Source organism: Osmerus mordax, chromosome 11 (assembly GCF_038355195.1).
Source record: "Osmerus mordax isolate fOsmMor3 chromosome 11, fOsmMor3.pri, whole genome shotgun sequence".
NCBI classification, from domain to species: Eukaryota; Metazoa; Chordata; class Actinopteri; order Osmeriformes; family Osmeridae; genus Osmerus; species Osmerus mordax.
In genome coordinates, this window is record NC_090060.1 from 4,805,541 (window position 1) to 4,829,866 (window position 24,326).

The 24,326-nt window shown below is 54.6% G+C and overlaps 1 protein-coding gene across 2 annotated transcripts; it reads right to left on the reverse strand.

Moving 5' to 3' along the window:
* Positions 1-254: 254 nt before the first annotated feature.
* atm (ATM serine/threonine kinase) lies at positions 255-24,149 on the reverse strand. 2 transcript variants are annotated; one of them, XM_067246213.1, is made up of 63 exons: positions 24,097-24,149; positions 23,611-23,746; positions 23,397-23,518; positions 23,088-23,233; positions 22,728-22,892; positions 22,382-22,547; positions 21,830-22,068; positions 21,409-21,578; positions 20,786-20,961; positions 20,211-20,582; positions 19,787-19,984; positions 18,669-18,770; positions 18,276-18,510; positions 18,032-18,163; positions 17,713-17,838; positions 17,534-17,623; positions 17,208-17,409; positions 16,904-17,097; positions 16,623-16,705; positions 16,334-16,489; positions 16,150-16,225; positions 15,915-16,045; positions 15,681-15,798; positions 15,313-15,483; positions 14,842-15,017; positions 14,141-14,384; positions 13,610-13,728; positions 13,238-13,364; positions 12,717-12,916; positions 12,313-12,490; positions 11,928-12,086; positions 11,559-11,691; positions 11,217-11,312; positions 10,702-10,873; positions 10,252-10,393; positions 9,939-10,115; positions 9,616-9,793; positions 9,187-9,295; positions 8,909-9,067; positions 8,683-8,791; positions 8,478-8,566; positions 8,158-8,260; positions 7,870-8,018; positions 7,650-7,754; positions 7,394-7,513; positions 6,972-7,206; positions 6,672-6,839; positions 6,343-6,462; positions 5,860-6,071; positions 5,394-5,601; positions 4,921-5,046; positions 4,320-4,460; positions 3,698-3,836; positions 3,272-3,354; positions 2,958-3,098; positions 2,241-2,357; positions 1,910-2,059; positions 1,629-1,794; positions 1,397-1,483; positions 1,117-1,231; positions 897-960; positions 660-805; positions 255-438 (listed from the first exon to the last, which is right to left on the reverse strand). In XM_067246213.1, exons 2-63 carry the CDS (start codon positions 23,680-23,682, stop codon positions 255-257), a joined length of 9,288 nt encoding a protein of 3,095 aa, XP_067102314.1. In that variant the 5' UTR covers positions 23,683-23,746; positions 24,097-24,149. The 2 variants fall into 2 exon arrangements, with proteins under 2 accessions (XP_067102314.1, XP_067102315.1); XM_067246214.1 differs by lacking the exons at positions 255-438; positions 660-805; positions 897-960; ... (3 more) ...; positions 1,910-2,059; positions 2,241-2,357 and having other exon boundaries at positions 2,959-3,098; positions 3,693-3,836.
* Positions 24,150-24,326: the final 177 nt, after the last annotated feature.

The window sequence follows — 24,326 nt, forward strand, 5'->3', positions numbered from 1 at the left end:
AATCCAGCACGGAAATTCAAGACATAATACAGTACATTCTTAGTTCCCTACAGGTCATGGCATAGAATGACGACTGGTCACATTTGTTATGAAACCGCATAGCCTAAATATAAAGTCTCTTCGGTGACTTTTGCATATTCAAAGCCGTGTTGAGTTGTTGAATCCATCGAAACAGACCCCTTGTGTTCCTTCTCCCTCCGCCTCTCCACCCCCCTGCCCCCCCCCCCCCCCCCCCCCCCCCCCCCCGGGGGCCCCTACACCCAGGCCTGCCAGCCGGGGAAGAGGCGGCTGAGGTTGTTGGGGTCCAAGGCCTGCTGGATGAGCAGGTTGACCTGGCCCCCCACGCTCAGCACCGCCCCCTCCTCCACCCCCTTCAGCTTCTCCTGCAGCCTCAGCAGGACGCGCTCCGCCACCTTGTTGAAGCTCTGGCTGTCGCAGCTAAACGGCGGTGGTGGCGGTGGAGGGGGGGTTCGAGAAAGACAAAGAACGAGAGGGCGGTTATCGTGAGAGGGGGACAGAGAGAGTGACAACAGATAAACCAAAGAGAGAATCAAGCGTTCGTCCGACGAGGGGCCTAAACCCGGCACAAATTCAAACCGGCAAAGGAGCGCCCACCAGACACCGGTGACCGAGGGGAGGGGGGGGGGGGGGGGGCGTACCTGGCCTTGCGCTGTGCGTCCAGCTCGTCCCCTCCCAGGGAGGCGTTGAGCGTGGCGTTGATCTCCGCCTGCTCGTCGTTCTGCTGCAGGTAGAACGCCTTCAGGGGGCTCATGGTCCAGTCGAACAGGGGGTCGTACAGCAGCACCTGCCCACACGCACGTGCAAGCCCAGTTTCAGTGTGTCTGTGGACGACTGTGCGTGCGAGTGTTTGTTTGTGCGTGTGTGTGAGTCGCTACCTCCACAATAGTCAGTAAGGCCTCTTGAGAACTCCTCATGACCTCCATGGTTTTCTCGCAGCATCTGAGCACATGGGGAAGGCAGGGTCAACGACTCAATATCCCCCAACCTCACTCGTCCCCGTCACGGTACAAAACAACCGAGGTGCCGACAGACTTGACTTGGAGCCCCGTCAACCGATTTGAAATGTGGACCCGCTCCTGGAGCGTAGCGTCTTACCTCCTGAAGACCCCCTCCACCCCGGTGATGCCCATGCCGTCCACGATGTCCCGGGACAGTCTGAAGGGGACGGTCTCAGGGGTGGGCAGAATCTTGCCCTGCTCAAAAGCAACCCCTGCCGAGGTAGAGACACGGAGAGAGACAAAGAATGACAGATAGAGACAGTTAGATATATAGGTAGAGGCAGAAATGACCTATGACATCCCATGATCTCCTCTTCCAAAGTTACACAAACAAAAACACACACATTTATCCCGACCCCCTGTTGAGCAGTCCTTACCCAGGTCTATATGGACCAGCTCCGCTGTCTGTTCATCGATAAGAATGTTCTGGATGTGTCTATCCCCCAGGCCCACAATGTAGCCCACTGAAGACACAAAAACACTAGCATTTCTTTGCGATTTGTGATATTGCCAGGTCTAACTAAATTGTGTTTAATTGTGGTGGGTTTGTGACAAATGTTAAGATGCAGGAGTATATATATATACATATATGTGTGTGTGTGTGTGTACCGATGGAGGAGGTGGCGACGCTGCGGGTGTAGGCCAGTCGCTTCTCCAGCCACACGGCAGGATCCAGGAAGCGCTCCATGCAGAAGAACCTGAAGACCGGGCGGAAGTTCTCACACACCTCACTGAAGGCCTGGACCTTCTCCTCAAAGCCCTGCCGCTGAGCCTCCTGGGAAACCACACACAGACGGAACAGCTCGGAGAAACTCTCCTTGGGTGTGTGTTCGCTTGTGTGTGTTTGGACATGTCATGCTGGGGTTGGTTCTACTGGGGAGGTGGCTCACCATCATCTTCCTGCGACAGGCCATGCTGGTCCAGTCCTGGGGCCGGAAGCGCTTGTGGGCGCCTCTCTGGGTGTCCACCAGGAACTCTCCGATGGGCACGGTGCCCGAGCACCACTCCAGCACCCCGCTCCTCTGAGAGAAGGGCACCACCTGGGGGGGGGAGGGGAGAGAGCGAGGGGAGGAAAACACTGAGTTAGAAGGGCAAAAAGGTCGAGTCAAATCCCTCTCATCATTCGTACACGAACCGACTTATGTGAGAGCGCATGTCCCCAAGCCCAGAATCGTTACCCTTAAGTCTTGAGTCTGGGGTGTGTGTGTGTATGTGTGTGACCTTGTAGCGCCGGATGTTGAGCTTCCTCTTGCGTGTCTCGGTGTTGCGCTGCAGCAGAGTGGAGCACATGTGGAACACCTGCTGCATGACTGCGTCCTGACGCAGGTCATCCTGACCCTGAACCACCCAGAGGGCAAAGGTCACACGAGGAGAGAATAGATTCTCGATTGTGTAATTCACATTCGAACACCTTGCTCTTCAAAACACTTTATAACATATAAATAGACAAATTTCCCCCCGTCGATGACACTGTGCTTGAAACCCAAGAGAAATTTAACTTTGGGGGACTCCAACTATGAAAAACAAGACCAGTTGATCCCCTGTTAAAATGTAATCGCACCCTTTCGTTTGGAATTGAAAGGATTAGAGCTGAGAAACTGGGTTCCCTTGATGTGATGATGAATGATGAGCTTGGTAGTGACAAGTACTCAGGCACAGAAACTTCCCACAGGAATGTTACCAGGAACAAATCAAATGAAGTGTTTGAATCTTTTTGTTGTTGCACAAAGCCCGGATTAATCATTAGCTCCGAAACCAACATGGAAAATAACTCTCATTGAACATAACTTCAAATCACTGGATTGGTATGGAGATGGCAGGGAGATGTTTTGAATGGAGCGGACACGCACACACACACACACGCACGCACACACACACACACACACGCACGCACGCACGCACGCACGCACGCACGTACACGCACTCACACGCACTCACCTTGACCAGCTGTCGTCTGCTCTTCCCGTCCGAGCCCACACAGTCGATGATCTTGGGCAGGTTGACCCCTCCGGCCAGGCGGTAGTGGGGCATGAATGACCTGACGGTCACCAGGTCGTCATAGTTACCGGAGGGGTCCACCTGGATGCAGAAAACCAATGAACGCGAGGATCAAGACGCGCACGTGTCGTTCAAAAACACCAGCCCAGGCTCCGAGACATCAGACACACACAGCGCGTTTAGCGTAAACATTCTGTTCGATTCTAGGTCTGTGGCCCCGTTGAGAAGGCATTATGGGATGGCCCATTCTTTACCCTGATCTCCATGGTGGGAATGACCACATCATCCAGGTCCTTGATCTTCATGATGGGCTGGTCAGCAGGGATTGGGATGGCCTCTGTCAAGGAATGAGAGCGGAACCATGACTAAGTATATTGGAGTCGGTCTGTTACATAGTATATACATTCATATAGTCACAGAAACACGCCCGCTTAGATATTCATGTCGTCTTATTTTACGGATTACATACGGCAGCATAGCAATGACATGCTCTACCAAAGCACAAAACTGTGTGGGTAGTCTGTATGCCGATTGAGGTTTTTAGTTGTCCTACATAGTGCAATGTAGCGTAGCATAGCGTCGCATCACATTATAAGTATCAAAGTGTTGCATGGTGTCATGGAGCCCAGGCTACAGCAGAGTAGCCTTGTGTAGCCTAGCCTAGCCTAGCGCCACCTCACTCTTCTCGGCCTTGTGGCGACTGGCGTCCATGTAGGCCAGAGTGATGTAGGCGTCACACAGGAGCTCGATGCCTCGGACCATCGGAGCTTTCCTCTTCCTGATCTCGTTGATGATCTTCTTGGCCACCTCCGACCGCTCCTGGAGGACAAAAACAAAAAACGACGACATTTTCACCAACCGTTTCTTTCACATGTAACAAGGGGAGCGTTCGCCGTTTCAGATGTCTAGTATGTCCGCTAACTTCAAGGTTGAAACTCTGCATGTGGAGCAGGTGTGGTGTCATGGTAACACATACCAAGTCTCTCAGCGGAGGAGGAATCTTGCTACCAGTTCTTACTCTGTGTGCGGCTACACTTCCAGTTCCTACTTCCTGTGCTGTTCTAGAACCAGTTCCTACTTCCTGTGCTGTTCTAGAACCAGTTCCAACTTCCTGTGCTGTTCTAGAACCAGTTCCCACTTCCTGTGCTGTTCTAGACCCAGTTCCTACTTCCTTTCCAGTTGTATACAGAAGAACCAGAAACACACAACAAGAATAGACTGCCCCCTCAGAAGAGGCTATGAGAACAGGGGTGTGAATGTTGGCATGTGTGCTGAGAGTGCGTGCTGTGTGTGTGTGTATACCAAGTCTAGCTGGGAAGGCTGGCGCGAGGCGGTCTTGGACAGGCGGCCACTGGAGAAGCTGTCATCCATGTTGGCGTTGACCAGGGCCAGGATGATGAAGAGGGTGTGGTGAGGGTGCTCCAGAGACGACCGGCACATCAGCTGGAGGAGGAGGAGGAACTGAAACATCTACCATCGGACCAAAAGGAAACTCCCTGAAGTGTGAGGGTCTTTGGGCTCTATCCAAGTAGGGTGGTAGGTATGACAGGTTGATAGGAAGGTTGATATGTATGGTAGGTTTTGAATTTTCAGCAACATGGTACCATGTACCAGTGGAGTCAGGTGGCTGAGCGGTTAGGGAATCGGGCTAGTAATCTGAGGGTTGCCAGTTCGATTCCTGGCCGTGCCAAATGACATTGTGTCCTTGGGCAAGGCACTTCACCCTATTTGCCTCGGGGGAATGTCCCTGTACTTACTGTAAGTCGCTCTGGATAAGAGCGTCTGCTAAATGACTAAATGTAAATGTACCTGAGGAATATTAGACTATGTGACGGATGAAGCCAACAGTCTTACGAAGGGACACGACTCGTTCATAGCAGCTCCTGCACACGTGCTTGGCTACCTGGTTTAGCACCTCGTGGAAGCCCGCATCTTCCGCCGCGCTGGCTGACATTTTGGTGCCCATCCTGGCAGCCAGCTGGTACATGAGGGGCAGGAACTTGTAGGAGGGGATCCTCTTAATGCCCGCCTGGAGGGGGGGGGGGGGGAAACACAAACAACCAGGGCATGGAGCTAGGCATCAAGACAATGAAGATGTGTAAAGTATGATCTTGAAATACGTGACATAGGGATGTTTGTTTTCCTTTTCTTTCTTTATATAATAACCTCCCCCGTCGCCCCCTCCTCCCTCCCTTGTCTCAACCACCCCCTCCTCTCCCTCTCACCCTTCTGCCTTTGTCTCCCTCCTCCCCCTCTCTTATTCTCCTCCGTCTTACAGTCCCCACCCCCCCCCCCCCCTGTGTCCCCCTCCTCCTCCCCCTCCTCCTCCTCCCCTTCCTATCTCTCCCTCCTCCTTCTCCCCCCTGGTCTCCTCACCCTCATCATGTCGTTGACCTCCTTGACGTGGCCGTTCTCCAGCCAGAGGGAGGCCAGGCGGAACACCCAGGCCTGCTGCTCCTGCCCCTGCTCCAGGCACAGGATGTAATTCTCCACGGCCTTGCACAGGAAGCGCCGCTGGTCCGCCTGCAGGCTGGAGAGCGCCTGCTCGTCCAGCTCCAGCTCCCGCTGCACCTTCACCGTGTACCTGAGGGGGGGGGGGGGGGGGGGGGGGCAGGCAAGGCGAGGCACTTTATGTACACATTTCCTACACAAAGCAGACTCAATATGCTTCACATAAAAACATGTCCTACAATAAACCTGGATTTAAAAAATAACGCAGGAAAAGACGTTTCAATGAATGGCTAGATCGGATCGAAATAAGCGTACACATACACCCCCACCTCCACCCCAAAGCCCACAAAAAAAACATCCGGCCTGTCAACGACCAGCCGCCTCCTCTGACCTGTTGTTGCCGACCTTGCGCTCCCTCATCAGGCCCACCTCCTGCTTGGCCTTGTCCAGCAGCGCCTGTTTGTTCTCAAACTCGGAGGACTTCATGTAGTTGTCCATGCTCTGGTACTGGGCGTCAGAGAAGCGGGCCAGGGACAGGAAGGCCTGGGTTCTCTGGCTCTGCAGGGGGCCCCCCACAGCCTGGTCCTCCATCACCTCTACCGCCTGGCGCCGCACACACACACGGGAACACACACACACACAAGAACACACACACAAGAACACACACACAAGAACACACACACACAAGAACAGACACACACACACAAATAGACACAAACAAACAGACACACAAACACAAACATACACACACACAAACACACCATGAGTGTAACACACACCAAACGGCCCCTTTTGTCCTTTCTTCCAACAGGCACCAGTGCTGCTAAAGCGTTCCCATGTGCGGCCGTCAGACGGTGTGTTGGGTGCAGAACACCTTCTCCAGGTACTGCTCCAGGATGACTCCAGGGCTCTCCAGACACGTCTCAGCCAGCCAGGTGCCGCACAGCCTGAGGCCCTCAGAGAAGACAGGCACCAGAGCAGGGTTGAAGTCCACCTGTGGAGCACAGAACGCAGGCTTGTACCCAGCCGGGTCCGACACACCACTGCTGTGGCATAGAGGTCGACTAGGAAGTGGGAGTATGGGAAGGTGACTGCCTATTTCGGAGTTTGCGTGTCAGCAAGCTGGATGTGTGTGCGAGCGTTTTGGGGCGTGCACTCATGTGTGTGCATACATGCGTGTGTGTGTATGTGTGTGTGTCTGACCTGCCCCTCCAGGTTGTGGATCATCAGTCGGAGCAGGCCCAGGGCCAGACCCTGCTCTCCCTTCACCCAGAACACCTGGGCCTCCTCCAGCTGCCAGCGGGCCGCCCCCGCGGACCCCGCGCCCCCGCCGCCGCGCTGCCGCATCTGGAACACCGCCCTCTCCGCCAGCTGGGCCCGCACACACTAATCATTAGTTGTTACCTCACACATTGTTGACCATCACTGTTTGGTTCCGTTTAGCGATACTGAACATTAAGAATGCCGGCTACTTACGGCAGTCACACACACACACACACACACCTGCGTGTTCCCGGCTGTGCGGGCCAGCTGACAGACCTCCATGAGGTGGTCTGTGAGGACGGAGCTGAGGTACTTCCTGGTGTCGGGGTCTCCCTGCCGAGCTATCAGGGTCTCCAGGGCGACCGAGCGCAGGGCCAGGATGGGCTCCACCAGGCTGAAGTCACTGTCCAATAGGAGCTTGGAATGCTGTTGCCATTGGCAGCACACCTCGGTCAGCCCTGCGTCTGTGAAGGGCCTATCAGGGGAGACCAGCCAAACACACCCAGTTACACACTCCACCACTGTCTACGTCACACCGTGCGTGTAAAACACAAACAGAGTTATGGGAGGTGAGGGGGAGGAGTTAAGCGATTGATTGTCCAATTGTCCAATGTCGATGCAGAGGATGAAGGGAGGGACGGGGAACAGGGCGGGGTGAGCACCTGGAGAACAGCTGACGGACGCCGTCCAGCTCGCTGATCCTCTGCAGGTTGCAGAGAGCTGGGTAGAGTGAAGACACGGCCTCCAGACTGCCTCGGCACAGCTCCTCCACCTCCACACCCCTGGGAACACACACGCGCACACACACACACCCGCGCACACACACACATACCAAGTCAACTTTTTTTACTTGTTCAGTGACTTGTGTACCTCGAGGTTGTTGAGTAAGGCGTTCTGCAAATATTCCATCTTATTTACCTCGCATATTTCAGGGTCTGGTCAAAAGTAGAGAACTCTTTGTCTCTTAGAGCTTGCAGGGTACAGTACACAGACTCGTTGAAGCCTGGCTTACATTTTTCGGAGCTGTGACAACAAAGTAGGCATGAATATGATGTAAAATCGTGGGAAAAGCACAACAAAAACAAAAGACCCATTCCTTGACAGACAAGGGAAGTGAAATGAAGCCCCTCCCCCTGACCTCTCTGATAGGTCACAGTCCCACTGCATGTTCCTCCAGGCCGCCTGGAATCGGAGCTCCCGTAGCTCCGCCCCCCACTCCACCCCCTCGCTCTCCAGCCCCCGCAGGTAAGTCGCTAGGATACCGCTCAGACCAAAGTTCTGCAGAGCCTGACCACCCAACAGGAAGAGACAAAAAGAAAAAGCTTTGGGTTCCAAACTATAGTGTATATAAACCATAGTGTATATACACGTAGTAAATACAAACCACAGTGCATAGGGGTTTGGGGAGGTAAGATGTCTACCGTACCTCCACGATGCCCACTTGCCGTGTGACCTCGGGAAGGTTGGCGTGGAGGTCGTACGAGGTCAGAGCCTTCCCCCACGACGCCTCATGCTCGTACGTCCTGATCCTGAGGACAAGGACACAGCACATGACCTCGTACTGTCTGGGTCCACTGTAGCACTAGCAGGATGGAGGCTTTATATGTCAAGTTCATATGGGCTAGAGATAATCATAAAGATACATGACTTTTGCACTGATTAGATCGATTGATGAATGAACCAACAAACCAATCCTAGCCAGCGCTGGAAGGTCAGTCAGAAGGGTGGGGGTGGTGGGGGGGTTACCTGGTCAGAGGGCTGGTCATCTTCCCTCCTCCACAGCCGTACAGACTGTCTGGCTCTCCGATGCTGCGGTACACCTCGATCAGCAGGTCCTACACACGGGTCAGAGCAAGCAGCTGTGAGGGGGAGGGAGGGAGGGGAGCGGGTGGGGTGGGGTGGGGAAGGGGGGGGGGGGGGGGTGGTGACTTGGCCGAGCACCAAGCGTCACCTGCAGACTGATGCCGGTGTCCTCCACGCTCTTCTCCATCAGACTGGAGAGCGTGACGTTCTGGCTGCTCTCGTCAAACGCCAGCCTGCGAGACGCTCTCGTCTGGGTCCTGTGTCGTCGCAAAGTGGGGGTGGGTGGGGGAGAGGGGGAGAAAGGTCAAATGTAAACATGTTCCGAAAGGGTCAATGCACTCTTTTCGGGCGCAAACTCCATTTCCCACAAGTACCGGCGGCTCTCCTCCATGTCCAACTGGATCTTGTCGACGTAGATCTCCGCGTAGAGCAGGGCGGTGAAGTGGGCGGAGCAGGCCTGGGCCGCCCTGGCCACCTCCAGGTAGTTCAGCTCCAACCAGAAGTTGGAATCGCACACCGTCCCACACAAGTCCCTGACATGACCACAAACACACTTAGATAAGAACCTACAGGAGAACAGCGCGTGTCCTATACCCAGACACGAAAGACGGTTTTCGCTAAATAAACCTCGAGAAATGTAGTTTGCACAAACCCGTCCCCGGCAATAGGCCTCTGCTGCTGTCTTAGATAGTCGACGACAGACAACATGGTACGCAGGGACGCCTTGTCCACGGAACCCTGGGCGCCAATGTCAGTTTCCCCTGTTACAAAAAACAGCGCCAAATCAGAAATACTGGGGGATCACTCCTGGTGGGATGGAAGTCAGGGGAATTAAAAGCACATTTCAAGCTTGGACAGCGCCTGGGAGGGTCTGGATGAAACCATTCAGATCATGAAACGCGGGGCCCCCAGACATCTGAGCTGGGGACCCACGTAAGTCGGGGGGGAGCGGGGCGGCTGGAGGCCTGGTGACCCACCTGAGTCTGGGGGGAGCGGGGTGGCGGGGCGGCTGGAGGCCTGGTGACCCACCTGAGTCTGGGGGGAGCGGGGTGGCGGGGCGGCTGGAGGCCTGGTGACCCACCTGAGTCTGGGGGGAGCGGGGTGGCGGGGCGGCTGGAGGCCTGGGCGTGGCGGGAGCACAGGGTGAAGAAGTCCTGGATGTGGGAGGACAGCAGCGTCCTCCAGGAGCCCTGCGCATCGCCCCGCAGGATGTCGTGGATGATGAGGGGCAGAGCCCGCTGGCAGAAGTCTGTCCTCACCTGGCAGCACGGGAGGAGGGCAGAGAACTGGGGCTTCAAAAGTGTGCGTGGGTGTGTATTAATAGTGACTGAGAGGAGGACAGGGAGTGCAGTGTGCACACACTCCAGTATATCAACATGAGAATCGTAAGAGCCACAGCCTTACCAGGCACAGGGGCCGAGAGAGCAGCAGGGCCTCGCTCCTCACTCCCCCGCTGTCCAGCAGGGTGGAGCACAGGGTCCTGAGCCAGGCCTTGTGGCCCCCGGCCTGGGGCACCCACAGCTCCTGGCCCTCCAGCTGGTCCCGGGCCTCCGAGCTGGTCTCCGCAGGCGGAGCTGCCGGCTGCTTGGGAGGAGAACACGTCTGTTCAGGCCCCCAAACACACACACAGGACACACACACAGGACACACACACAGGACACACACACAGGACACACACACAGGACACACACACAGGACACACACATTCCTCACCCACCTTCTTCCTGGCGGATCTGAAGGGGTTGAGGTGGGTCAGCATGGGGTCACGGTGATCTTTGTGCAGGTCCCAGAAGTCGGCCCCAGACTGTGTGGCCAGGATGTTCTTCACACACTGAGCCGCCGCCTTCCTCACCTGGATACTGACGAGCCACAACATGACCAGCACGTCGGTTACTTGTTCCTGGGGGCGCCCGGCTAGCTCGCGGGATGAGTGCGCGTAGCATGTAGGGTGAGGCCTTATCGCTGCGGCCTGGGTTCCAATCGGGCCCTTGTCTGTACCTATCGCTCTCCCTGGAGTCCACTAGGTGGCGGTGTGGTGGCTGAAAGTTTGTATGGCTACTGGACCGTACAGTCACTTTAGTATTATTTTACTATCGGAATATGTATTGACCTTCTGTGATGTAACGTTTGACGGGGCAGTTTATTTGGGAAAGAGGTGTGTGTTTACCAGTGGTGTGTGAGAGCGTTGTTCATGCAGTTGAGGATGATAAACAGGTTCCGGGGCTCCACGGAGGAGAAGAGGGAGGCAGCCCTGGTGTGGAGAGGATCTCTGGCCTGGAGCAGGGCGATGGTGGACAGATCTACCGGGCCCAGCTCCCCCAGACAGCTGCCTGCAGCCTCTGCACACACACACACACACAGAGAAAGCACAAGGGGGTGTTTCCTCCAGCTGAACTGTGTGTGCTGAGGTCCAGGTGACCTGTGTGTGCTGAGGGTGAGGTCCAGGTGACCTGTGTGTGCTGAGGGTGAGGTCCAGGTGACCTGTGTGTGCTGAGGGTGAGGTCCAGGTGAGCTGTGTGTGCTGAGGGTGAGGTCCAGGTGACCTGTGTGTGCTGAGGGTGAGGTCCAGGTGACCTGTGTGTGCTGAGGGTGAGGTCCAGGTGACCTGTGTGTGCTGAGGGTGAGGTCCAGGTGACCTGTGTGTGCTGAGGGTGAGGTCCAGGTGACCTGTGAGCTGCTCACCCAGGATGTCGGCTCCTCCTGGATGGTTGGCTGCCAGCTTACACAGCTGAAGCAGGTTGAGAACCAGCTGCACCAAGACACTCTCTGCTGGCTCCGCTGGGAGGGGGGACAAGGCAACACGTCATTTCACCTGAACACGCAGACACACACACAAACACACGCAACCCTAAACAGAACGCGGGCGCTTGGCGAGGTCGCATCTCGACGTCGTTGTCCGTATACGGTATCAAATGCGACACAAGCAGCGCCGTTGTTCCATGAGGTAACATGCGTCTTCGATGGCGGTCACAAGCCGCCGGTGAAGGATCCCGCGATGGATCCCCGTGGCGTCAGCGTCCGTACCGTGGCACTCCTGGAGCAGCTCTGTGACGTGGGCCTTGTTGGTGCGCAGCTGTCGGCTCAGGTCCTTCAGGCCCTCCAGTCTGGTGAGAGGCAGCGAATCACAGGAGGCCACAGACAGGAAGTGGACTATCTCCTGTGAGGGAGAGAAGACAAAGAGGATTGCGGGAAATTAAAAAGGAGGAATTCAATTCAAATTCAATCCAAAAAGATATATACTTAATTATCCATCCCCATAGGAGTAGATAATTGATTTTTCGACAGAGGCTCAAACATAAAAGTGTCCAAAAGTTACAAAAAATATTGTTTCAGTGTTTGGTCACGTGGAGAGAGGTTATGTACTGTTTTGAGTGTGTGTGCGTGTGTGTCCACCTGTCGGAGGGTAAAGTTCCCAGTGCTGTATTTGAGTGTGCGCTGGCCTCTCCTCAGCTCTCTGAACTCGGGGCGGTCGGGGAAGGGCTCCAACCTCTGGATGGCGCTCTTCAACTTGTCCTGACTATCCACGACCAGGAAATTCAACAGACTGAGCACCTAACACAGGACGACAGACAGATATAAGTGAAGAGAAAGAGAGAAAGAAAACAAGTGACATAATATGTGTGTGTGTGTGTGGGGGGGGGGGAAACAGCCATGGTGGAGGAGAGACAGAAGGAAAAGAGACAGGGACAATCAAAAAAGGAAGACAAGACAAAAATCATCAGTGTTGGCTCCGTGAAGGTCGCTGCCCCTCTGGTGCCTGCGTGGTGCCTCTCCTTACCTGCTGGGAGACGGCAGGGTCCTGCTCCGTCACCTGGGCGGTGAGAGTACCCACGATGACCTGCAGGTGGCTCTCCAGCGCGTCGTCGCAGAACTGGACGGCCGTGTGACACACGGAGGCCAGCAGCTGGCAGCACAGGGAGAAGGTGCGCCTGGACACCTCCTCCAGCTGGGCAGGCCTGGGGGACAAACAGGGGACAGCTATTGGGGGGGGGGAGGACACACACCGGCTGAGAAACGACCGCGACAATCAGCGCGGCGCGGGGAAGTTGTCGGAGCACTGTGACCCAGAGCAGAGAGTGTTCAGGGGGGAAAGCAAGATGGGGATTCGCTGCATACAGTATCTGCTGATCCAGTTCAACGCTTGTGACGACGTGTGTGTGTGTGTGTTCCGCCCGCTCCCACCTGCCGTTGATGTGGTGTATGAGCGTGTAGGTGATGTCGCGCAGCACGAAGGCCCAGGCTCCGCCCAGGCCGTCGCGGACCTCCCGGAGCAGCAGGCTGACGAACAGGTGGTACATCAGCAGGATGCGGTGGCGCTCGTAGGGGTTGGTGGTCTCCGCCGCCCTCTCGCACACCGCCAGCAGGATACGCTGGATGGAGATCTACAACAGAGATCATGTGACCGGGCCTCTCTCTCTCTCTTCAGTTTGCATGACCGGGAATCGAACTGGCAACCTTCTGATTACTAGCCCGATTCCCTCACCGCTCAGCCACCTGACTCCCAATTCAATCTTCCAAATAGACTTTTTCCTCTTCAGCTCCCACACCCACAAGAGAACCAGTGCGCCACGCGATAAACAAGCGACGGGCATAATCTTACCCGTACTACACAAAAAATACGGTAATGGACCCGGTTTTCAAAAGACTCAATTGAAACCAGATTTGGGAATCTTATACTTGACTGGGCGTGTCAAGCTACTTACTGGGGTCTTGGACAAGATGGCCACCAGGGACTTGTGGTTAGTGCTGTGACACTTGCTGAGGTAGTCCAGCGTGGCTTTGATGACATAGGAGCTGAAATACGGCGGGTTTGGTGCCGGGTCCAACTCCCTAAAGAAGGAAATGGAGCACCGCTTGCTAAGTGTGACATGGTATGTTGATATGACCTCATGGCATTTAACAACAGCTGTTTGTGGGCCCACCAGGAGAAAAGTGGGATGGGGGTTAACACTAACAAAATTATAACTTCATTTAGCTCTCTTGTGGTGGTGTCTGTTAACTCTTGAGGGGGTCTGAGGCTCCCTTCAGCCCCCCTTACTGTGAACGTTGGGTGTGGTGTTGTGTTTGAGCGTTACCCTATAAAGGATCTGAGCTCTCCAGAGGGGTCTCCCTCAGTGCCTGCTCCTTCATACAGAGTCATCAACAGCTCCACCACGATGTCTGCCAGGTTACTGTGAATCAGGCTGTCGATTTGCTGTGGAATGTGAACAAATATTTCAAACGTGTATATAGCTGGAAAACGATAAGGTTATCATTTCAAAATTGTAAGAGAGACAGATACTAGACTGCTACTTTGCAGCAGATCTTCCAACCAATTCAAGCTAACTCTCTGTAGGTACCTTAGCATTAAGTTAGCATGTAGCTAAGTGTTTGCTACATGCTAGCTGCCAACACCATTGCTAGCATCCACCTTGCGCTAGCATCCACCCACCATTTTACTGTAGCACCCACTCCCTTCGCTAGCATCACTCCCGTGCTATGTAGCACCTACCCCGGTGCTAGCATCACCCTCCATGCGCTAGCATCACCCTCCATGCGCTAGCATCACCCTCCATGCGCTAGCATCACCCTCCATGCGCTAGCATCACCCTCCGTTTCTCCCTCACCTGTTTGCCCAGACAGTTGCCGTCTTTCAGCAGGTCGTAGACCCGGTGGGCCTTCTCTCTCCGCTGGGCCACCTGGGCGTCCTGGCTGGACAGGGCAAAGTAGGGCAGGATGTTGACCATGATCCTGGGGAAGCAGTCGGCCAGCAGGCCCTTCCAGTCCTTCCCCAGGTGCTCCCCGATGGAGCGGACCTGCTCAAAGTCATCCAGGAACACCAGGTGGGGGATCAGAACCTGGTAGGAGCAGCTGAGAGCGACATGGCACACGAGGAAAAAGAAGGGAAAACGATTAAATCAATCGTCTTCCTAAACACGATGAGATGACAGTCTGGAAGGAGGGAGGTGAGAGTAGTCATTTACATTTACATTTAGTCATTTAGCAGACGCTCTTATCCAGAGCGACTTACAGTAAGTACAGGGACATTCCCCCGAGGCAAGTAGGGTGAAGTGCCTTGCCCAAGGACACAACGTCAGCTGGCATGACCGGGAATCGAACTGGCAACCTTCGGATTACTAGCCCGATTCCCTCACCGCTCAGCCACCTGACTCCCTCAGCCACCTGACTCCCTGAGTAGTGCGAGCATTATTACAATTATGACACATTGATATATTTATTAAAAGGGCCAACTTCATACGATATTAGCATTTCTAACAGGCCCACATTCTAACTAAAATGACCCCGTGAGGTCAGGTTGAGCGCTGACCTGTAGAAGTAGGTGAGGCTGGCGTGGTTGAGGAGGGTGTAGGGGAAGGACTCCAGCGTGTAGCGGGGGTCCTTCTGCCTCTGGCCCAGCCACTCAGCCACCAGGAAGTCCAGGTGGGAGCAGACGAAGCTGTCCACAGTCCTGTAGCCCAGCGCCCTCGACACCCCGCCCAACACCTGGCGACGGGACAGGGAGACAACACGCTCACTATCAGAGGATTTAAATTAAGACGTCCTTGTGGGCTAGGTCACGGAATTCTTCGTTGGCCACCATCTTTAACGTCTAAAACGATTTGAACTCGTAAGAATTGGCAAGACACGTCATCAAGTAATGTGAGGGAACTGACCAATCGAAAATGCGACGGTTGCGAGAGTGAGTAAAGTCATTTGGGACTACGACTTATTGCCATCTGGGTCTCTGTGGTAGCAGACCGACTCCCTTACACTGGAGGAACTGCAATGGAACAGTGACCTTCTTGATGAGCTGCTCCTCTATGTGGTTCTCCTTGTAGGACTGGAACAGGGCGAAGAGGGCCTGCTTCTCACACACAGGGCTGCAGCACAGCACCACAGAAAGGCTCCTCAGCAGAGCCGCTTGGTGGTTGACCGTCTCGTCACCCTGCTCCTCCGTCGAGCTGCCCCTCTGTGAGGCGCACGCACGCGAGCACGTACACAAACGCACGCACACACACACAAAATCCGATTGTTTTCATTCCCTTTTTGGCCGACAAGGCGGGAACTACTCATTCTGACATCCACACACAAAACGGCAGGAAAACGAGTCAGAAAGGCGCGTATGACTGCCGCCTGACAGCCAGAGCTGAGAATCACGACCTGTACCTGGGCTCTCATTCCCTCCTGGGCCTTCAGGTAAACGTTCTCAAACGCCGCCTGCTGTTGTCGTAGAGGGAGCATCTTCCTCTTCCCCGAGCCGCCCGGCGTCATCTCCAAAAACAGCCTGAGCGAGGAAAGACGGGACGGGCCGTGGCAGAAAAGCAGAGTGTCAACTCCGAGGCAGCAAACAGTGCGGATACTCTCACGACGACTGCGGCGCAGCCGGAAGTGCGCACGCACCTGTCCACGGACGTGGCGGCCAGCATGCGGACGTGGTGGTGAGAGTCCGCCAGGCTGGAGGGCAGGAGTTCAGACACGGCCTGCTCCTCCTCCCTCAGGGTTAGCACTGCCCACTTACAGCCGGGGTCCGCCTGATAGGTAGAGAGGGGGACAGCCATGGAGTGTATCGTCCTATCAGCAGTGTGCTACGGATGGGGAGGGGGTGGCTTCTCAGCCAGATGGTCTTCAAACTCACCTCCAGCAACGCCAGCAGACAGCGGACCAGCGCGGACCTCACGGTCCCCGTGCATTTCCCCGTCCTTCCTAGGAGGCTGAAAAGGTCAAAAAGTCAAAGTTCAAATCCCCCCACAAAACAACGTCATACCTACGACGTTCGCGGCGGAGTTCGTTTATCGGGAGTCCAGAAGCAGAGCCCTCACCAGAACCCGGACAGCACCTGCAGCAGACTCCCCTGGACGTGCCTCATGTCGTGGGCCGAGTTCTCGCTGCGGCCCAGGCTTCTGATGGAGGGCAGCAGGCCCAGCAGCACGGCGGCACACACCTCCTGGTCCTGCCGGTACAGAGAGCACAGGTCCCTGCGCAGCACAGGCCAGCACAGCACAGCCGTTAGCGGAACCCACCCCCCAATCCTTACAAAACGACTCCCCCAGTTGTGATTGAACTGGGCTGGGGATATTCTGTGAGGAGGAGAGAGGAAGTGCTTCTCACGCCAGCGGTCTGAGCAGAGTGTCGAACTCCTCTGGAGGCAGAGATGCGTCTTCAGAGGGCAGCTTTGTGAGCAGGACCAGGTACTGAGAGACGACGGCGAAAAAAACAACAGCGGCACGTGAAGAGTCGTCTCGACCCGAGGAACTGGAATTAGCAGTAGCTCGTCGGAAATCGCCGCTTCCTGCTTGGAAACGGCTTGTACCGGGGCACCAATAACCCCCCCCCCCGCCCCACCCCCCTCCGCCGTGATCCCCTCAGCCCCCCGCGACCCCCCCCCTCACCATGCGGAGGTGGAGCGGCTTGGTGAAGTCGACGTGCTCCACCAGCAGCAGCAGCCTGTGTCTGACCTCCGAGGGCTTGAAGGCGAGGCCGTGGCTGAATCCCGCCGAGGCGCACGCCGCCAGCGTCTCCAGCGTCTCCAGGAGAGCCCAGTCCTGCACCAGCAGCCCTTCCTCCGCCAGCGGGCTCTTAGCTCCTGCGGGAGAGGAGAGGACACGCTGACGACATCTTCAACCCCCCCCGACACATTACTTCTTCAACCCCATGCACCCAGACCCCCGATCGGGCCGGACCTCGCCCCCTCACCTGGTCCACTCTGCCCGTCTTGGGAGGCGTCCCCGCCGGAGCGGAGGGGGGGGCGGGCGCTGGCGTGGGCTCCGTCCCCGTCGTCAAACAGGTCGATGTCCTCCGGGGCCGGCTCGGCCTGCGTCCGGATCCCGGCCCACTCCTCCTCGCCCTGCTCCTCCTCTGCCAGCGCCGCGCTGCCTGCCTTCCCCTGGCTGACCAGCTGGGAGCCAAAGGAGCCACGTGAAGAGGAGGTTCGTAGAGGGAACAGGGCAGTCCGGTTAATCAGGACTGGCAACACTAGGGACGATGTGACGTGCGGGAAGAGTACGAGGTCGGCCGTGTACCAATAGTTTGCAGATTTCCGCGAGCTCGTTTAGGAGTCTGGCTGAGAGGATCTTCGCAAACAAGCTGGACGCGACGGCGCTCATCTTGTCCTGAGGGAGACAGACGTGGAGGTATGGTGCCCGTGTAGACGTCGACCAAACATATCTGTCACAGAGGATGATGATGATGAAGCTCTTACCGTGCCGCCTCGGCTGACACACACAGTGCACAGCCTCATGATGGACCTGAGCGTTGCCATGGTACCGTCCTCCGCCATCTTCACCTTGACGGTGGAGACGTACTCGCTGAAGTCCTGAGCCAGCGACTGCCGACGCGACACAACGCACACCGTGAACTGTATACCCTTCATCCAGCCATCACATATTTAGGAGGAGTCGTAGACTGATAGGTGTGTGTGTGGCATGTACTCAGTTATTTGCTTTAGGAAAAAAAACTAGCCGGTCTGGAAGACCTCTCCGGGGGGTCTGAGTGTTAAATGAGGGACAAGAGAAGGTCACCTTGGCTTTGAGGAAGAGTTGGGAATGGCAGGCGTCTTCCTCGCTCAGGACCCCGGTGGAGACGTACCCGGCCAGGAGCCCGGTCAGGAGGGCACAGCAGCGGAGCACGCACTCTGGGGGCGTGGTCAGAGACTTGTGTGTGTGTGTAGGGAGGGGGGGGATGAGGGAGGGGGAGATGAGGGAGTTACAAACCAGACCAAAGCCTGCGGACTGACTGACAAAGACACACACACACACAGCTCACATCTGGGGAGAAGCAGTTGAGCAGATTGTCGGCCACAGCCAGCAGCGCCTTCTCCATCTGGTCTTTGAGGCCGGCGACCACGGTGAGCTGGGCCTCAGCTGAGCCCACCGCCCCCCCCTGCACCCGGGCCGTGAGGTCAGGGGTCACGTCGTTGAAGGTGAACTGCAGATAAAGGCTCTCAACCTCCTTCAAGGTGGCATCGGCCCCAGGTAACACTTGGTAGCGGGTCAAGGCACTTTGTAGAGGGGAGACAACACCTTAAAATGCGAAACGCTTTTCGAATCGCCGAAACCCCTATGTTGTTTCGATGATGGCGAGGAAAAAAAAGAAACACATTTCAAATGAGACAAAAATGGCATGCGTCAAATAGAAACGAGATGTGATTCCTCCCACCTCTCCGGCTGTGGAGCTCCGGAGAGGAACCTCATGCCAGCTCGCGTGTCCTTCAGGGTCAACGCCACCAGGATCCTGGGCACCAGGTTGTGAGGAAGATCCCTGCACAGAGAACCAAACAGCCATCATGAAACATGCCAGGGAAGGACTAGTTGTAATTCCTAGTAAATGAATACGACTGCACCATGAAAGACTTCCACAATGATAACTGATCTACGTCTTGTCTATCTGCATCCATCCATCCATCTTTCTGACAGACTTGAGTTGCTGTAGATCCACAAGAGGTGCAGTAGTCCTGACCTATATGCCCGTGTAATCATTTAGCAGATGCAGTTATCCAAAGCACTGGGGGGTGGGGGGGCCGTCAGGGCCAGCAAGGCCTTCTCTGCTGGCCTCAACATACTCAGAAAAGTAAATATGTTTGTGGTTATATATTTTATTTTTCTTAATAATTTTCCCCCATATTAATGTAATTCAATAAATACACTGACATAAATACAAAAAAAAATTGTTATCTCCATAATCCGGCTGTAATCTGGATATAATATGATATCCACTTGGTTGAGCTGCTGACAATGTTGTATATTATGGTAGAGTTTTTATCCAATCATATTTCAGATAGCTTGTGTTGTCAGGTTCTATAAAATCTGCCTGAGGCCTTCAGAATCAACGGAGCAGGCTCCCGTGTGCTGTAAGTGAACGGAGACGGTCAGTTGCGATAGCCAATCAGATCTGTAGTCTGCGACACCAAGGCCAGCTAGAAGGTCTTACGCTGAACTTGACATGTACGCGTCCTTTAATTGTGAATGCGAGCTTATTGATTTTAAATGCTCCGGAAATTAAGTGTTGCTCGACTAGCCTTTATTAAGGTGATGTAATGTGTAAGTGTGATTCTGTCTGGATTCTCGAGCCGTGGTGTCATATTGATGCTATTATGAGGTGTATTCATTTAGGCAGGCCTAAGTATGACGTCACTGAAGGCCCTGCGTGAAATGCACTGCCCACCACTGGATTTGAACCTGCGACCTCTTGATCGGTAGCCAAATGCTCCACCACTGAGCTATCCCTATATCTAATGCCCATCCCCACCAATACCCCTCCTTAATCCCCCTGCCCACCTGCAGATGATGGGGTGAGGCCTGAAGCTCTCCTCGGCGTCCTCGTTCTGCTCACTCATCAGCAGCCAGTTCCTGATGCTCTCCTTCAGGCTGGGGGGCCCACAGCCCTCCGCTGGCCCCGGGGGCTCCCAGCCCCTGCCCAGGCTCTTAGGAACCGGGCCCTTCAGCAGGGCCTGGGCCAGACAGAGTGTAGCTGCCCTGCACACACGCACACGTCGTACGCACACAAAACCCCACACACGCGTGCGCACACACACACACACAAAGAGAAAATCCAGTCATGTCACTCCACATAACATACATTCGATCAATCTCTCCTCCATGACTCCCAATGTCACGGAGGTCTGAGGGCACCAAGCGCATCAGAACTGGCAGAGACGGTCAACGTGGGCCCCCTAAAACCAGCCCCCGAACCCAGACTCACGGTGAGGGCTTGCAGGCGGACCCCGAGAACAGCTTCCAGAACTCTCTATCCGTGGGGATGAGCCCCCCCTGGACGACGGTGGCCAGCAGCTCCAGGCTGAGGGCCTCCGTGTGGGGCGAGCTGACGGCACGCAGAGCCAGGGCCCACACGCGGGCCCACAGCCGGCCCAGCTCCGCCCCGCAGGCCTGGGAGCGCTCCGGGTGGTCGGCCTGGCACCGGGCCACCTCCCTCAGGCAGCGCAGCACGTAAGGGCCCCTCTCCCCGCGCTTCTGCTCCCCCAGCAGCAGGAGCAGCAGAGACAGCAGGGGCACCAGCTCCTGGCTGGGCACCATGGACGGGTACTTGGAGGTCAGAACCGAGGTGATCTGTAACCTGGGAAACGTATACGGAGTGAGCAGAATAAACAACCAAACAGAAAGGTTGTGCGGCAATGTAATCGTGTATCCTCCATCTTCGCATCGAACCACTCTTGTTGAGATGGATAAACACATGAAAGGGCCGATGCGCCTTAGGGGGTTGATCATCCGCCTGTTTGGGATTATCGGCGTTGCCGATGGGAGGCACACTCTGCTCACCATGGAACGATGTCGAAGTCGTTCTGGTTGGGCTGCAGGTGGTTTCGGAGGACCTCCCAGCCCAGCTCGATGCGCCTGCGCTTGCTGGGCGTGCCCTGGGGGCTGTCCTTCTGGGTGGCAAGGAGGTACGCCTGGGTCACCTCCATGATCTGGAGGTTGGGATCCTCGCTGAAGAGCTGGAACACAAGTCATTTTCCATTTGGCTCATTTAGCGGACTCTTTCATCCAAAGCGACGTACTAAACGACAGTACAGCAGGAGTAAGGTCAGAGTTCGTAGTAGTACAGTATTTTGGAGGTCCGAGTCAAGGAGTGGTCTGTATTTGCGGGCCATGTCGCACAAACCGGGCATTCGGTCAAGACTGAGTTACTGGTATGTAGGGTACAATGGACACCTTCTTTGACATAAGGATGAATCTTATGTCTCACCTGTGCTGGGATTTCGAGAAATAAAAGAAGGCAATCGGATCAGCAGTACCTTCGAATTAGTACGTCGACATTTTAGACTTTGAAGCCATTCTTCTCAGTTCTGCCCGGAGAGAAATGACTGCCCTTTGACTTGGAAGGGCAGTACATCGGTACAATATCAGGCGGAGGTTAGCTTAGCTTAAAGAGGCTTCGCTACCTGGTGGCAGATGTCAGCGGTTAGCTCGATGAGGTTGTCCTTGACGGCGATGTGGCGTGACCCTGTGGCATATTTCCCCCGGCTGCCGATGTGGCTGATCTCCCTCACCAGGGCGTCGTACAGGTTGTACAGCAGCCTCGGCCACCTGGACCAGTCCTCGGCATGGGCGCCTGGGCACGGAGAGGGTGGCACAACCTTAACACTGAAGGAACCTACATTACTGAACTAAAGATGCATATTCAGACACCTACGTGTATCTTCAATAGTTTGCGGGTCTAAAGAGGCATATTATTTCCCATATTAGGGGTATCAGGTACTAGGAATGGAAACGATACCCTTTGCTAATATTTTTTTTTTGGAAAAGGCAACATTAGGCAACAACGTGACAGCTGACATTCATGTCCCAAACAGGCCACCGTACCCGTGTCTGGTGTCTTGGCACCGTGAGGGTGGTGGACACACAGCTGCAGGTTGAACAGCTCCACTAGCTCCTCCTTGAGGGCGGAGCTGGGCCTCATCTCCGTCCACACGTAGAGCGCCGAGGGGAGCAGCTCCTCCCCCAGCCGACACACCCTCATGCGACAGTTCATGGCCGCCGAACGCAGGAAGACGTTCAAAGCCGCGACCAAGTGCTCCACCACCGCCAAATGTTTCTCATGCCTGCACGATACAACCCAACCAATTACCATTTACTCCACAACAAAACAATAGGCTTGTGTCATGGCTTTTCACTGGGTGTGTCGGTGAATGGCATGTTACATTTACATTTAGTCATTTAGCAGACGCTCTTATCCAGAGCGACTTACAGTAAGTACCGGGACATTCCCCCGAGGCAAGTAGGGTGAAGTGCCTTGCCCAAGGACACAACGGCATTTTTTCACAGCCGGGAATCGAACCAGCAACCTTCGGATTACTAGCCTAATTCCCTAACCGCTCAGCCACCTGACTCCCTTATGTGGGTGAATGGTGGTACCTGGCGTTGAGCAGTGCTTTGGAGAAGAAGCTGAAGAGCATGTTTGTCATGCCGTCCGTTTGCACACAGCAGCCCAGCACGGCCGTGTGGATGATTCTGCTCAGCAACACACGGTTGACAGCCTGAGTGGTGCTGGTGAACAGGCCACAATACAGCTCCAACAGGCCTACAGGGAGAGCACATTACATGAATACAGTGGGTATTTTGTGGTTTTTGTGCGCCATTAGTCTCATGTTAAATGTAAAAAGCATGAAGATATACTGTATTGACTAAACTAAAAGCCTGCAACACCGTATGCATATTCATAACAATACCACAGCCTAATAACAAACACCTTAACACTTACTGTGCCATTGCTGATGGGTGAGTTCACACCAGTACTTGCGTACGGACAGGAAGTCTTTGAGGAGGATACTGCTGTAGTCCTCTCCATAGGCGGAGCAGCTGAAGGAGACACCCAGCACCTCCATCACATGGTTCAGAACCTCACTGCACTTAAGGCGAGGCCCTCCTGTAGAGGGAGAGAGCAGGTCCCCTCAGGACTACAGTACCCACAATGCCTCCAGTAAACACCTTCTAGATGAAACTACAGCTTCACGTGAATGAAGCACATCGAGGATAGGCTTGGGAATCATGCAAGGAACCAGGACAGGCTAGTGAGAGGCAGACACTGTGGGAGCTCAAGGGATCTTTCTAGATCATTTACTTTTGTTGGCTGAGCGGATGAAGTATTTGACCAGGCTGCTGATCTCCCGCATCTTCTTCTGCCGGATGGTCAGCGTGGTGGCCGTCACATTGGCCTTCGCACCCTTGAGGAGCTCAGTCTCCTTCTGAAGGTACTTCTGTAGAAACCTGAGTGCACAGGAGAGTTCATCACTGGCTTTATTACAGGTCGAGTCATGGCATGTCGAACGCTAGCTAAGGCCACAGTGTAACAGATCGGAAAAGTTCTGACATGCAAACTTGATTTCATGACTGGATTATGTATCATATACAAATATCAGCATGTTGATACCTGAAGACAGCATCCCAGGTGAGCTGTCTGGAGCCTTGAGCTGCTCTGGTACCGGAGGACCGGTCCAGCTCCTCCACAGTGTCACTGGACCGAATGAGCCTCTTGAAAGTGTCAACTTCCCTCTGGAATTGTTGACAGAATATGTTGGTCAAGTCAACATTTTGCTGACACAAATAGCGTGTTGGGGTGCATTGCTGACAGACACTGAGCTCACTTTTCTCTCTGTAGCCTTGTCATTTTCCAACCCCCTGCAACACAGCAGCAGTTCGTGTAGAGCCAGGCTCATCGTAATTCAGAATGGGAGGTGGGTCTCTCAAAGTAGGGGGAAACTCCCATCAACACAGAAGCATCTGAAAATAAGAAACTATGTTGACAGCTGTCATGAGATGAGACTAAAGTTACACTAAGTAAGGTGGAACATCAACAGGCAGGATGTCTCGGTTATTTCTACAGTACTCTTCATACTTCATTCAGTACATTCATGAAATAGTAGATTAGCTACACTAGCAAAGATTGCAAATCACATCACAGCCAAAGCTAGCTTGCATAGTTAGCTAGCTAGTTTGCTTCTAATGCTGAAACACAGCAGAAAATTAACGGAATGCATAAATCATACTGTACACGCATAAATGAAACAGAAACGTTTCAAAGCGATCACAGTGCAACATTGTTGGAATGGTCTGTCAGATTATTGTCAAACCTTGTTGTGCATCAATTCTTGTTTTGAAAATGAAACTTATACAGGCATGGGGAGGGGAGAGATCAGGATGGAGAAAACGCGCCACCCACTGTTGAAAGTGAAACATCCCATCCGGGTTCTGTGAGTCTTCTTCGTCAGCTATAAAGAGCTAATGTTTGGGTCAATCTTTTACCGCCACCAACCGGATTGGCATGAATGTAATAAAATGTCGAGACGTTAGATGGCGGTAG